The sequence below is a fragment of the Halichoeres trimaculatus genome, unplaced genomic scaffold, assembly GCF_033239565.1.
Source record: "Halichoeres trimaculatus isolate MK-OKI-2021-1 unplaced genomic scaffold, fHalTri1.1 fHalTri1_scaffold_14, whole genome shotgun sequence".
Taxonomy (NCBI): domain Eukaryota; kingdom Metazoa; phylum Chordata; class Actinopteri; order Labriformes; family Labridae; genus Halichoeres; species Halichoeres trimaculatus.
In genome coordinates this window covers 18247961-18263005 of record NW_027437192.1, presented here as the reverse complement: position 1 = coordinate 18263005, position 15045 = coordinate 18247961, and the positions used below count along the sequence as shown (strand labels likewise).

Below are 15045 nucleotides of genomic sequence, written 5' to 3'. Positions count from 1 at the left end.
AACAAAAGTGAAAAGAAAGAAATCAAGCTTTATTCTTTATTAATTATTCTTCCTCTTTATCATTTTTCCTGTATCTCAACACTGTAAGGTAAAACTGTACTTTCGTGCATTTTGGCTGAGAAAATCCCTTAAATAAATTCATTTTCAACCTAGATACATCGCATAAACCGTAGTCTAAAATAACAGCATTTTAGGAGCTGAAACAAATTTAAATGCAAAGAGACGGCAGAAAAGAAAAGGATAATGTGAGTCGAGACTTGGCAAAATTGTTGTGGTATTACCTCTTAATCTGTAACGTCATTTACTGTCGTATATTTTGATTTAAACAGTTTTAATAGCTCATTTAAATACTTTGACCTTATTAACAATGTCTGTTTATTATAAGGGAACATACAGCTGATCTTTCACACACAAACAGATGTCCACCAATCAGGACTAAGAGGAAGACAGAGGATCAGATGGAGAGACAGAGAGGGAGGGGAAGTCTATTAGACAAGGCGGTGCTGCAAATGAGAGCTGATATCCCCACTCAGGACAGATGGGAGGGGAGAAAGATGTAGAAAAGAGAGGGTGATGGAGGAGCGAGAGCACACATAAGCCATAAAAGATTCTTAATGGAGCAGAATTTACACAACTGCTGAAGGGAACAGATAAAAAAAATAAAACAGCAGCGGTAAATGAACAACAGGCATCCAGTGTGCAGTCCTGAGCAGGTTAAAAACCCCACACAAAGTGCCGAGTGGCTTTCTCCCTTCACTGCGTTATGGTGCCACTTCCCCTTTCTTTCACTCTTACTGAGTCATCAATAAAAACACATTCATGTGCTGACTAAAAGAGCCAACAACAAACAAAGAGCTTTTTTCTGATTTTCATTACTTAGACCATTAATAATAAAGGTCCAACACCAAACGCGTCAGGGGTTTTTGGAGGATGCCAGAGAGGAGGTGGAGCGGTTTTAGTGGATTTTGTGTCGCTTGGCTGAAAACCTGGAAAAGCAGACCAGACTTTTTCTATGACCTGGGTGAGAAAGTAGATTAGCTGGCTAATAGCGGGTTCAGAGGGCGAGGAAACTGCAAGAATCAACACATTAAATCAACAAGCTGTCTGAGTCAAATGAGTTCAATAATGTCAGAAAGGCAATTCACCTTTCATGCAAAGCTTGCAATCTGCATCCTGTGTACAGCACTGAGTGATGAACACAGCAGCGTCGCCTCTTTGACCAAAACCATCAGCTGTGCGATGATGGAGGGAGTCTTGTTGTGGGTATCTCCCTCTGCATCTATAAATAATGTGGCTTTAGACACAAGCTCTCATAAGTGAACACCATCAGCGCCATAAAAGGATCAAGTGAAGGGATTTCCCCACAACAGAAGGACTAATCTGAAGGTTAACTGTGGAAATGTGTGAAGCTGTTGTTTAAGATTGAAGGGAGAAAAGGAGGAGGAATAAATTCCCTGACCAAGTAACGAGCATTTATTTAATAGCATACATAATGCATTATTAAAATATTTGTGCGCACTCAAGTGTCTTATCATATATTCAATTACTGCTGAGGAGATCTATCTGTGTTAGTGTCTGAATGTGCGGTTTGTGATACAGGCCTCTTAGAGGGAGACTTCAACAGCTCTGTGTAGAGACAGACTGATGTGTTTTTTTCGGGGCAGATACCCACACTGATTATTAGTCAGGAATAACCGATATTTGGAGCCAATATTTATTTGCAGTAAAAGAAAATATTGGTGTCAAAATTTTGAATAATATCAATTGCAACACTCAACTTTTTTAAATGCCTTTAAGCATATAGTTTATTAAACAGCTCCCAGGCTCAGCAGCATGTCTTATAAATATAAAGGAAAATTTTAAAAAATGGGACTAGGTGTTTATTACAATTTCGAGAGAGTCAGCTGCCTAAACTTGCTTTTGAAACCTACTATATCTGCTTCTCCACACAGCAAAACCTTTTCTCCTTCTCACAGTGTGTGTGTGAGCACTGTGCATGCACAGCTTTCACTGCTGATTGGCTGTTACCTAAGCAAAGGTTCTGTGTGTAACCAATCAGATAGTGCTGTGAGCGGGACAATGCTAGAGACAGGGTAGTAAATGCAGATAGAGAGGTGCTGCTGCCTGAGAGCCAGAATAACCCAGTCCTAAATTGAGTTTTTTTAACCGTCCATCAGATCAAAGAAAAGGCCAATGCCAATATGCCTAAAAATGGCAAATATTGGCACAGATTTTCAGCCTGGCAGATTATTGGTCTATCCCTAGCTCTGTGTGCAGCAATTAAGTGGAGTGCAATTTTACAATTTACAATTCTACAATTTCATTTAGCAGACGCTTTGTCCACAGTAACATACAACACAAGCAGGAATTTAGACAGAAGGGAAAACCTTAGTGAGTGCGACAAAGTGCTACAAGTTATATGGCTTCAGGTGCTGCTAATAAGGGGCCGTTCACATGACAACGTTTTTAGGGTGAAACGCAAAAGCTTTGTTGCATTTCAGCCTCGCGTTTACACTGAAACAGCGTTTCAGCCGACCTAAAACGCAAACTTTTGAAAACGGCTTCCAGAGTGGGATTTTTCTGAAACGCTGCAGACACTGTTGCCGTGTAAACAGTAAGCTGTCGTTTCCGTGGAAACCCTGACGTCTCACTCCGCCTCACGCTTCAAGCATACAGCAGGACAACAGTACGGTTGTTACGATTGTCACGAACTACCGTGTTGTGCTTGTGCTGCTCAATCGGCTGTATCTGCTGACTGTCTTCATACAAATTGTGCATCTGTAGCCTGGTATTCCCCAATACACCAGATGATCGGCTCAACTCTACTTCAGCGGAGATCTCCAAAAGCTGCTTCTGGACAAGACAGTTAGAGCACCACCTCCAGGCCTGGCATGCTTACTACTGCATTTTCAGTCCCTCGGTTTCCGTGTAAACACAGATTTTTTTTACTGCGTTTTCGCTGAGTTTTAGCGTTTTCAGATGAAACATTGTCGTGTAATCCAGGGCCTAAGTGTAAGAAGTGTTTCTTTAGAGTAAAATAGGAACAGAGTAAAACATGTGTCATGAGAGCGAACTGTACAAATCAGAGGGATTTTGATGGTTTAATGTTGACTAAATGTCTGTGTTCCTTTGCAGAAGAGTAGAAAGCAATAATACAGAAATTCCCCTGGCTTATCCCTACCAGCACAATACATCACTGTTTTCGTACCATCATCCATCTTTAAATGCTGAGTGTTGTTCATTTAAACTGATAGCCAACGCTGGTTTCTTTTTGCAAGTTATTGAACCTTAAAAAGCATTGCCACCTTAAACTGATCCAGGCTCTATTTATCTAAGCGGCACTCAACAGAAAAACATGGCTCCTAAAGAACCTCTACACATCCAAACACCTGTGTCACTCAACGGGCAGCAAGAGCCAACACATAACACGCAACTCACACGTAAGCAACTCCCTTAGCTGTTGTTTAATCAAGTTTGGTTCAGCAACTCTTCAAGGAAGAATAAACAGTAAGTTCCAGCTAGAGGTGGAGGATTTATCAAATACACTTGATATATTGAGTATTATTGCACGTGAGATGTATGAAATCACTACCAAGTACAAACAACTTATCACGTAAATGTTTTAAGACGTTAGTATGTAATTCTCTGTGGACTTTGTTTCACTCTCTGCTGGTTCTCCTGTCACAGCAGGCAGCACACTTCCCCGCCCCCCCCAGAAAACTCTCCTGCACATTTGTGTTTTTGTATTAGGAGGGGAGGGAAAAAAGGTGGCTCCCAGCTCTCCACGAGAAACACGACAATACACAGCCTACTTAAGTTTCAGTTTCTCCTCTCTCCTCTCACTCACTTTGCTCATGGGCACTTCTACACATCAAAGGGTTGAATTTAAAATTTGTAAGGTGATTTAGAGGAGAAATCAGACTATTGAGGTGTATATTGTGTGTCGCAGTAAGGTCTGAAAATATTGAGATATTGGTTTGAGGCCATGTCGTGCGGCCCTAGTTCCAGCATCCTAAAACGATACTCAGAAAAGAGACGAGGGAAAAAGAGAGGAGAGTGATGTACATTGAGAGAGAAGGAACATGGTTAAAGAGGAGAGTGTAGAAAAATGTTATAAAAGAGAATAAGGAAAACAGGGCTACAGTAAGAAGCCTGTTGGGAAAGTGTTCGCTAAAAATTACCCCTGTTTTCAGAAGGGGGGATGATGAATTTAGAAATTCATTTACAGTATGCAAGTTTCAGGGATTAACAAAGCTGATAAGACGCTACTGGCTCTTTCACCTGGCCTTGGCCTTTAATGACTCCCACACTAACTGAAGGGCAGCATGAACAAACACATCAACCAAGTGTAACTAGCAACCTGAACACCAACAAGACAAGCTCAGGACGCCTTGAGGAGGCTCAACAGTTCGAGTTGGTCTCTGGGGCTTTCTGCTAGAGGACCTTTCAGTAAAGTGCTGTGCCCTTCTTTAGGTGATCATAGCTGCTCAAACTGCGGTTACATAAAGCCAGATCAGACACTCAAGACATGGAAGAGAAATGTAAGAGGTGTCTTTGTCCTCGTGAAAATCCAGTGTAGTGTCACAATAAATAGAAGCTGCTAATCAAACAAATAAAATATGTTTCCTATGATATTCAGCTGTTCTCTTAAGCTAAGTAGAACAACAGAGACAACATATTTGTTTCTGAAAATCTGATAAACAGATAATAAGGCTTGCGCTCTGGTCCCTAAACCCTGTGATATACTTTTCTTCACAGCTCTGCTTCCCATGTGAAAGACATCTATAATACATGACCGGTATAATTTCAACCTCCTCAGAACCAATCAATCACTCCGGCTGGGCTGTGCTCCGTCCTGGCTGCTTTTCCTGTCCATCCACATGCACTGTTACTGCATTCTCTGTCCAGGGCTGGACCCAGCCGTGAAGCACGGTAGGAAAAAGCACAAAGTTCAAGCCCTGACATGGCTTCTTGGATTTGCACAGCGACAGCATAAGTTGTGGTGTGAGCTGACCGAGGTCGGAAGCCTGATTTTAGACTTGATCTCCCGCCCTGGAGGACCTCCTGCTAGGATAAAAAAAAAATAAAAACTATGTTGAAAACAGGAATCTTCATGTGATTGTCTATATTTAGCAGTGCCAGTGGTGGAGATGGCTGGGGGGTTAAAGGTGAGGGGAAACACTGAAACTGATCCTTGGAAATGTTGTCAGTCATCTGCTGTGCTCATAGAGCAGATTTACACACACACACACAGAAACACAAACTAACGAGGAGCTTAATAATAGACCTGACATGATAAGCTGAAGAATCAATTACTCCATGAATGAGTGATGAATCTGCAACTGTTTGAAGGCTGATTACTCATTACACTTCTTTACAATTTCAAGTGATCAGACCAGGCCAACATCTCCTTTGGGAGGGCGTAATGTGAAATTATAATTCCTGTCAACAAATACACACACAATCCTTTTTGTAGATACTGTTTACACATCTGTTACAACACACTCTTACAACCCAAACTTTCTTGCTGTGTTGAACAAACTTCAACGCTCTGAACAAACTCAGTCCCACTCTCCTGCTGGCATTGCAGTTTCACTGCAGGTGGAGGAAAGAGAGGGGACACAAAAGTGCCGAGGAAGTCTTGCACTTTTGCTGTTACTGAGCGAGGGAACTGTAGTAAGCACCACACCCCCATGCACCAACTTAAAAAAAGCATGCTTTTGCAGGTGGACCCCCTTTTGTGGCGCAAGTTTCCAGTAACTCTTTTGCTTACTTGTCTTTTGACAAGTCTCCTTCTCCCGTCTCTTTCCTCTTTAATGTAAAAAAGGCTTTCCAGGTGGATAGATTCACTTTGCCAACACCAGATTTTGGAAGAGAGGAGAGCAGGAAATCAGTGCCATACAGTTGTTACATCTGCTGGACAGAGAGTGAAGAAGTAGAGGACTTGAACTGTGTGAAAAGCTGGATTTGAAATATTTTATCACAGGTTCAAAAAAAGAAAAAGGAGTGTGGATGGCATTAAAGTGAGTGCCCATGTCTGGATCTTTACTTTCTCCCTGTCCACACTTCACACCTGCAAATAAGGCTCTCTAGAACCCACATATCTGTTCCACTGTCCTCCATTACAACATATGATTAATTAAAGGATTAAGGGAAGTTAGCTCAGCGCCACACACAGCAGTGTGCGGCTCAGTTTAATTACAATAGATCAACTCATCCTTAATTGAGCTCCATCACACAATGAATTTTCCTCACATGAGCCAAGACTCTCAGCATGATGAGCCAAAACATGATGATACAGTAACATGGGAAGGGAGCACCCCGCTAAACAGACGTGCACCCAATGCGTCTCCCGTGGAAGTGGAAAAACTTTTTTCCAAAAGCTGAGTAAGACTTTGGGTTCTGACATTGTGCAGCATGCTAATGCGGCTGCACACTACAGGATGTTGAAGAGGCGGCTCACTTTTTAAAGTCAGTCCAGCTCCATCTTTGAGGCATCTGAAACCCGATCCGAGCACCTCCGTGCGCCTGCTCTGCCTTCTCTGACAGAGATACAACAACAGTGGCAGAGCTGCCAGCCAGTAATGTCAGGGAGAATGTCACCCACATCTACCCCACAAAGGCCAAACTCTTAATGGGAGGCACACAGAGTGGAGGCGGTACATGGCATGTAGTGAGTCCATGTGTGTGTGTGTGTGCTCTAAAGACATGCTCCAAGTCCTGTAGGAATAGAAAGAAGTGAGACAATGGTAAATAAAAATGTGCTGGCTCTATATAACGAGAACATGTATGAGAGTTGTGGCTCTGCAGCGGGATTTCCCTCTGGTGTAAACACTTGATGCCACTGGCAGAAAGACTGCTGTTCTTATTTAAACAATGACACAGAAAGTACAGCACGGTCAAAGGAGCCCCACACTTGTGCTCCGTCCACTAGCACAACTGGAAAACAGCTGCTGGTGCACATATGCCCTTGAAACTGACGGACAGTATACAGACACGGAGGAAACGGTAAATATCCACTGAGTGAACTCTGACTTTTAAAGAGACTCTTAAGGCTAGCATTCACATAAAGCGTTCCTGTAATTTCATTCGTTATTAATAGGGTTAAATTTAAGTGTTGAACAGGTGCACATTCAACAACATGAAGCATAGCACAGTTTGGTTTGGACAAATGAGCGCTAAATGTTTCACATTGAAGTCCTGGGCTGTTGGTCTGTCAGAGCGAAGCAGCCACAGCTTCCAGTGAGCTCATACTTTTCCAGTGTTTACATGTTGTAGACATTATAGAGCATATGGCTCGAGGGGGACTTTAAAGCCCTGACAGAATACTTTCTACACTGAGGAGAGTTGCTTTAGCGTGGCTCGCTGTGGTGTTTGGGTAAAATAAACAAGGTTATTCTTTATTTAAATTAAAAACTATCATGTGGCAGAAAGAGTCAGGACAAATTCACTTTGGTATATTTATCAACGCTGCCAGAAGAAACTGCAACAAACAAGTTTATGTTACTATCCTACTTCTCATGAAAAGCATGTGATGTGTCACTTTATGTCATAATAAATTGATCCTGTGTATCACCCACTCGTAAGGTCATTAGTCAAGTGAGTGAATGCTGAACCATCATAATTCATTTATCAGTTAGGATACCAGCAGGTATAATGATGTTTGCAAATGAGTTTTGATTTTAACAAAATGCCAATCGCCTCCTGTGGATCGAGACAAATTGAGTTGAACATCCAAGGTCCCCCCAGATGATTTAATCACAGGGACAGGGGGAAAATGAACACAAGACCCCGTGTTGTGTTGATGCATGGCAGATGACCGTGCTAACTGCTGTATACGCAACTCTGCTCGGTTAATTGGAAAATTCATCAAATGACTGCTAGCATGTTGTGATCAAATCACGAGTGGAAAAGAGTCTGATGAAGAACTTCTGGTTGCATGTGGCTTCACTCGCAGACTTCATGAGACTTTAAAAAGTTGTTACATGAAGGAAATGATGGAGTTGTACTTACATGAACGCGTGGTAGATGAAAGCGCATCCTCTTGGTCTTTCCAGCACGTTGTACAGACAGTTTTGCAACTTTCTGAAGCGTTTGCTCGTAGCGGACGCGTTTGCCCGGGGTCCCGGTGGCCCGGGCAGCGGGGTGCCCAGCAGACCTGTGCGGTGAGAAGGGTGTCCGCGCTCCGGGGTGGACGGCTCGCTCCTCTCAGTGTGGACAGCGGTGAGAGCCACAAACTCTACCCGCCTGTCGTCGTTCGGAGCCGGGGGCACAAGCATTCTGATGCCGCCGTTGTTGGACGGACTTCCTAACATCTTCAGACCAGGACCTGGTTTAACTACATAGGCTTCGATCACTTTTCTCAGAGGATCAAACGCACAAGAGCGCACAGCAAAGTTTTGCCCGAGTCATAGCTACTGGCTGTAAAGTGGACTAAAAGTAGTCTACCGATCAAAACACACGAGTAAAAATCATACCTGTTTGTTTAGAGTCGATGCCAAGATTTAAAAGTTATCTGTAAATCAAGTCACGATCACAAAAGAAAAAACGCACAGTTGTGGAACAAGTGCGTCGCTTTAAAAAGTGACCTTCAGCGATCATTGTAAAAGAGTCAGATGTGATAAGTAATCAGCCGGTTGCAGAGAAGTGATTACACATGCACTAAGTCCAAGAAAACAACCAATTGAGCTGCTAACCTGTCATCACTAGTAGAAGTACAGTGAAAGTACCCCTGCGCTGATAAATCACTACAAAACGAGCGAGTGCGTAATGACCCTGCTGTCTCTGAACATGAAAGTACTCTTACAAGCACACAGTCACTACGTTGGCCTAAGCTATTTCTCTAAGTTTCAAATGTCAGAGTCAGACTCGCCACGGCCGCTAACATCAGCTCGCTCCAGCTCCTCGCGCGCTTCTCTGGTCCAGCGCTCCTCCGCTCCTGCACGCGGGGCGGAGCGCGCACGAGCACAGAGGACCATCAGGGTGATGTCAAAAACCGCAGACAGCTAACCCTAAAAAACACAGAGGGAAAGCCACACAAACGAGTGCTGATGTTTGCATGTGCTGTGCAAACGCTGACAAAGATGAAACACGCTCCTTTCTGGAGAGTTGGCGCGCGGGAGAAATGAGAAAAGATGGGAGAGGGAAACGCGCGGGACAGCTGTACGTTCAGAGCAAGAGAGAGGAAGACTGGGTTGTGATTTTCTAATTTAGCAAGCTTTGACCGGAAGGATGACAGGTTTCATATGGAGCACCTAACTTTGCAAGGAAATGTTGTTTGTGCATGTATCCCAACACCCTACAGTGCCACAAAGTTTCAGACAGAGAGAAGTATACATTTCCTTTTCTGATAACTCATCCTACAGGACTTAGCCATATATTGTAGTGCCTGTAATTTAAGACTTATTTAAGCTGTTAAAATTTGATTTAATTTCACAGAGAACAAAGCAGACATTTATTTAAAAAGAGAAAAGGTCAATCAAAAGGGCTGCGCACTTAACTTACAGGAGAGCCCTACAAGCTCTTTCTAAAAACCATGCCATAACTCCTCTCCTAATAATTGATTATCTAAATTGGATAATTGTATGCATCCAGGGCTTGACATTAACTTTTTTGCTCACCAGCCACTGTGGCTAGTAGTATCCCTGAGTTACTAGCCACTCAGTATTTTCACTGGCCACAATTTGTTGTTGGATAATTATGTTCAATATGATAAAAGCCGATGATGACATGCTAAAGTTCACTTAAAAAAGATTTACAACCTCTTTAAATGTAAATGACCCCTATGCACACTCAAAACAAGACTACATCAATGTTAAAATCCACAGGTCCTTAATCAGGTATTCAGCTCTGATAAAGCTGTGTGTAACATTGTGCTCCTTTCATATGAAAATATGCAGTCTATTAAGACATAGTAATTAAAATAGTAATGTGTTATTGCTTATAATAAAATGGTACAGGGGATTAATTGAACTGATAAAAACTCAGCAAGAGACACTGTCTGCTTAAATATTTACTAACGATTGTAATCAGAAAATCATTTATTTTTTCATGAGAATGACAATGAAGGAGAGGTAAACTAAATTTCCTCAGAGCTTTCATCATCAGTCATCTTTTTGCTTGTCTCTCTGCTCCATGTTTGAGATAAAATTCAACCCGCCAAAGTGGCCAGTGGTGTTACCAGCCGGTGGCCGGTGGTGTTACCAGCCACTGCCGAAATCCACCAGCATTTGGCCGGTTGGCCGGTGTTAATGTCAAGCCCTGCATGCATCGCCAGTGAAATTAAGAGAGAAAAGTACACTTTTAGTACACTGTAACAGACTAAAGTTGTGCTGTCATTGCAGGGGGGATCTATGGCCACAGGCGTCAGTGAAAGCAGAGACAGGTGCTGGGGAACCCAGCGACACAACGACCACAGTGGACAGATCTTTTCTAAATGTACAACAGTGACACACACACAGGCTTGCTGTGGTTATGACACAAATCCACTGGTTATGCAGCACAGGGCACTGCAGAGAGATCACCTGTCAGAGGGGCCTCCAAGGAATGCGTGGCGAGGTGGTCCCCAAACTCCTGTTGGCCTCACTGCATCATGTGACCAAGCACCGTGAGCAACTTCAAAGATAACTCACAGTGAACTGTTTGGATAACAGGTCAAATGTAAACCTGCAGCTACTGTAGGTTAGATTCCTGAGGAGAAAAAGAAGAGTTTTCATGATAAAGAAGAGAAAAATCTTCACTCTTTCCCTCAACTCACGACCCCTCAGATCTCTGATCTCCAGTGGACCTTTATCTGGGCTTTTATGTGAGCTACATGAAAGTTACACACATTTAACACCAAGAGATCATCTCCTCTGACTTCTGTTTACAGTGTTCCATAACAACAGCAGAGCCAGGTTACTCCATTGTGTCTGCTGCAGTTTATGGAACATGCAGGTCTGTGAAACGACATGTGGGAATGCAGCTGGAGTCTCTCACAAGTCAAAAATCTCTACATTATTCCCAGGGCCGGCTCATATTACATAACTATACATCACTAATCCTTAAATCTTTACTCAGAGCTGCACATGTAGCCCATAGACTTACTGCTGCCTATAAAATGGAATCAAGTGTTGACAGCTGTGCCTCATTCAAGCGATGTGATAATACAGACAGAGGCTGCTTAACGTGGCAAGTTAGTTTGTTATGATCAGCAAATGTGTTCTAATGGATCCTTGTGTTTCATGTGTGTTTTTTTTTTGTTTTAACAATCCCCAAAAGCCACAAAACATTCATTGACTCTGAAAAGTAGATGACTTAACTGTTATTGGCCCCGTCAGGAAAACTGAAGCGTCAAAATGTCACCAAAGTGGGAAAAAAGGCCTTAAGATGTTTCCCAACTCAAACTTTTGAAGGATCAATGGTTAAAGATTAAGTGTATCTTAACATATGACACTAAAAGCAGAAAGGCATCACCGTTGAAAAGTTAGAACTATCAATGTGAACAAATTAATGAAAGTCATAAATCAGTTCGGATTACACTTGACATAGGAAGATGCTAATGCCTAGTTTGCTAAATGTACCAATAACCATTTTAAAGGCACTGTAAGTGGTTTTCATGTTTACTCTGAAGTCCCATTTGAACAGTATTGGAGTAATCTTTTGGGGTGAAGACTGCATTTCCCATGAGTACACACAACTTTCAAAATGTGGCTTTTGCCAGCACATGCATTGATTTTCTATTTAACAGCACTTTTCTTTGTTCACGATTACTTTTTTTTTCAGGATGCAGAGTGATGAAGTAATGTAGCAGTGCTGAATTATTAACTTTAACAAAATAATGATTGACAATGACAATGTTTATAGATATTTTACTTATTTAACTATAGCAAAGCCTTTGTTTTCTAGCTTCTTACAAAAACAGTTAACCCTTTCTGAACTACCATACCAAGTCTGCCAGAGCATATCTTTACAATCGTACATGATGTAGTCACTAGTCTCTAGCATAGGTTTAAGAGTGACACTCCTTCAGCACCAGTTTGAAAACTCTTTACAGTATCTTTAAAGGCACAAAATGATTTAAAAATAGTTCAGAAAACATGCCACATCATCATGGTTCAATGCCCTAAATTATTGCCATATCTCAAAGTAAATACAAAGTGGCAATCATGCCTTACTGGGTTGATATTTCTAGTTTTGGCTCCAGTCTAAATCCACATCACCCTGTGCCTGAGGCCTTTGAAGAAATACTTTAATCTCTCAAGAAATGTGAGAGTCAGACAGGCTTCTTCTTTTGATTATGATTGGTTTTGAAGTCCATTGACGGCCGATGTTAAATTTCTAAAACTATCCACTTAGGTGTGTCTGTCTGCCGTCAGAATATAAACTCAGCTGTAAATAACAGACACAGGAAGGACAGGAGACCTAACGAAAGGGGGAGGGGCCATCTAAACGTCATCCTAAGCGGGATCTCCTGCTACAAGCCTCCCTCTGTTAGCCTGGTTTCCTCCTCCTCCTCCTCATCCTCCTCCCCTCCTCAATCTCTCAGCTGTCCAAACCAGCCCGAGGAGGAAGGTGTCGATGGACAGGACAGCCCTGTTTGCACCCAGCGGGATTTACATCAAGAGGCAATAACATGCAACCTCTCTTTCTGTGGTGTTTCTCTCATCCAGTCATCAACTCTCAGGGCTGGGCAGAATACCCGATGTGACAACACACAACAGCTGAGCCAGATCACACCGTAAAATCTGGAGTGGATGTTTGAAAGTACAAATGTGCACAGCCCCAACACTCACCCACAAAGATATGGTGGCACTCGGGGTGGAATTACAGTCAGGGATGACCCAAAGAGGACTACATGGGCCCACACAGTGAAGGCGGCTGTTGTTGTTCCCCTCACGCCCACCTCTCCCCCACTTTTGTTGTTTTTCCACTGCACTCCTCACTCCAAGCATTCACTCATGCCCCACAGAGCTCCGCTGAGCTCGGGGAGTCGACAGCCACTCAGGGGAATCTATGGGAACTTAAAAACCCTTACATCAGCACTCGTGCACTACACAGAGCACAGTGTGATCTTACTCCGTCCGACCCCCACCAACCTTTTGTTTCCGCTGCGCACTTGGACGTTTTCTTACACCACTTAATGGTTTTCCCAGGCCGCAGTCTTGTTTGCATTTATTTAACCTCTTTTCTCTTCCTCTTTTTATCCATTTCCTCCTCTTTAACCCAGATCTCTCTACGTGGAAACATCAGAGACACCAAAGGAGGAGTGGGCTGATGATTTGTTGATGTAGTGTCCTTTGTTTTTGATTAATGTGGTCGTGATAGGTCTGGTTTCAGTCTTCAGAGAGATGAAATGACACATGAAACAAGGCTTGTGTTTGGAGCAAGAACCGCCCGCTGAGAAACACCCTCAAGCCATCGTGTAGCTGGTGTAAAAATGTCCGATGATGTGAGGCAGCTTTCCTGTGTTAATCAGTCTGACAATCTGCCTTCCTGAAACATGAATATGTAAGTGACTGAGCCAGGAAATGACAGTAGTTTGGTTCTGAGGCCTCACTCAGTGGCTCATTCACGACCAGTCAAAAGAGCCTTTGTAACCACTCATAGTGCTTTTACAGCAGTGACTGAGCACCCTCCAGCTCGGAGAGTGGAGAGTGTTAGTGACAGCCGGTTAGAGGGGTGGAGTGGACGCCAATCCAGACACTACCTCACTACTGACAGGCAAAAACAAACTCAACCCAAAAAAGTCAGAGCTATAAAAAGATTTCACTCACACATGCATTAAAAAAGTGGTCGATGTCAAACCTTCCACAAACCGGACTGTGTTTGGTGCAAAGAGGTCTTCAGGAAAAAGATTTCAGTTCAAACATATTTCAAACCTTCCACAAGCCAAAAATACAAGTGAGACAGACCCGAGAGATGGAACCGCTTTTACCACAGCCTGATTTTAAAGGTAGAGTCTGCAGGATTTTCCTAAAAAATAAAATGTCATGTTTTACAGGAATAATCCTGCTCAATCGTCTCTAATGAGCCTCTATACATGTGTGTCAGTGTCTGTGTCTGTCTCAACCCTCTCCTCAGCCTGTGTGTGATGTTTTGGTTGTTTCACCAAGTATCTGGGTGGAGAGTGGACGTGGCTACCTCGGTCAATCACAGTGCACCCAGTGTGCAAGTGACTATGTGTTAATAGTTGCGTGTGGAAGAAGCTACGTAGCACAGAGAAAGAAAACACAACCAGCGTGAAATGAAGCTTTTTCCTAAAAGAGGGTGAAGCTTGGCTCAACTTTCACTCGCTCTCAGGAACCTCGCGAGCAGTTCGGGACACGAGTTGGCTTTTTGCTAAATGGATATGTGTCAAACACCCCATGATTAGCTTGTGCTAACATGCTGATGCACTGCCCTCGAGTTTCCCCCAATGTAGAATTGTGATCCTACAGGCGATTGCTGGGCTTGTGAGTGTGTGCTGCCGCTGGCACTGATCCAATGAGGAGGAGTCAAATTCAAATGTTGTGTTTTTTAACAAGATACACCTGATATACCTGTTACCGTATGTATTGGTTTTTATTTTCATTTTAATGCATCCCTTTTTCAAACTTTCACTGCACATAAATAGACAAATCTTTTCTCCCTTAGAGATTTGTTCCTGTAGCTGATCCTGGGCTCTGAACTTATTAAAACTGGAGACAAGCGCTCACGAATAATTGAACTGTCACATTATTCTTATACAACACTGAATGCCAGGACCTGGGAAAAGCTTACATTATAGTTTGATGGTGATTAAAACAAACTCTCCTGACACCTCAACAAGAGGGAAAAGAGGATCAAACACAAACCCCGTCTAAGTGAACGTCCAAATCTGTTACAGGTTTGTTCCTGACTTAGTGAGGCCCGATCACACGGTCCAGACTGCAGCAAAGGCAGTCAGCTCCCATTCCTCTGGACTAGGTTGCCTTGATCCGACCAGACGTGCCGGCCAAGAAAAATACCAGCAGACAATCTTTTCGTGCTCGACTTAAGCTCAAACATTCTCACAATCCTCGCCGCTCTTATTAGAAAGATCCGAGC

At 42.9% G+C, this 15045-nt stretch overlaps 1 protein-coding gene across 1 annotated transcript in view; it reads right to left on the bottom strand.

Moving 5' to 3' along the window:
- kcnq4 (potassium voltage-gated channel subfamily Q member 4) overlaps window positions 1–8899 on the bottom strand; it is a 54312-nt gene extending 45413 nt beyond the window's left edge. Inside the window, exon 1 of the mRNA XM_074686683.1 lies at window positions 8014–8899. Coding sequence (XP_074542784.1) covers window positions 8014–8315 — 302 coding nt within the window. The 5' untranslated portion in view covers window positions 8316–8899. The remainder of the gene's footprint in view (window positions 1–8013) is intronic.
- Between the last annotated feature and the right edge of the window lie 6146 nt (window positions 8900–15045).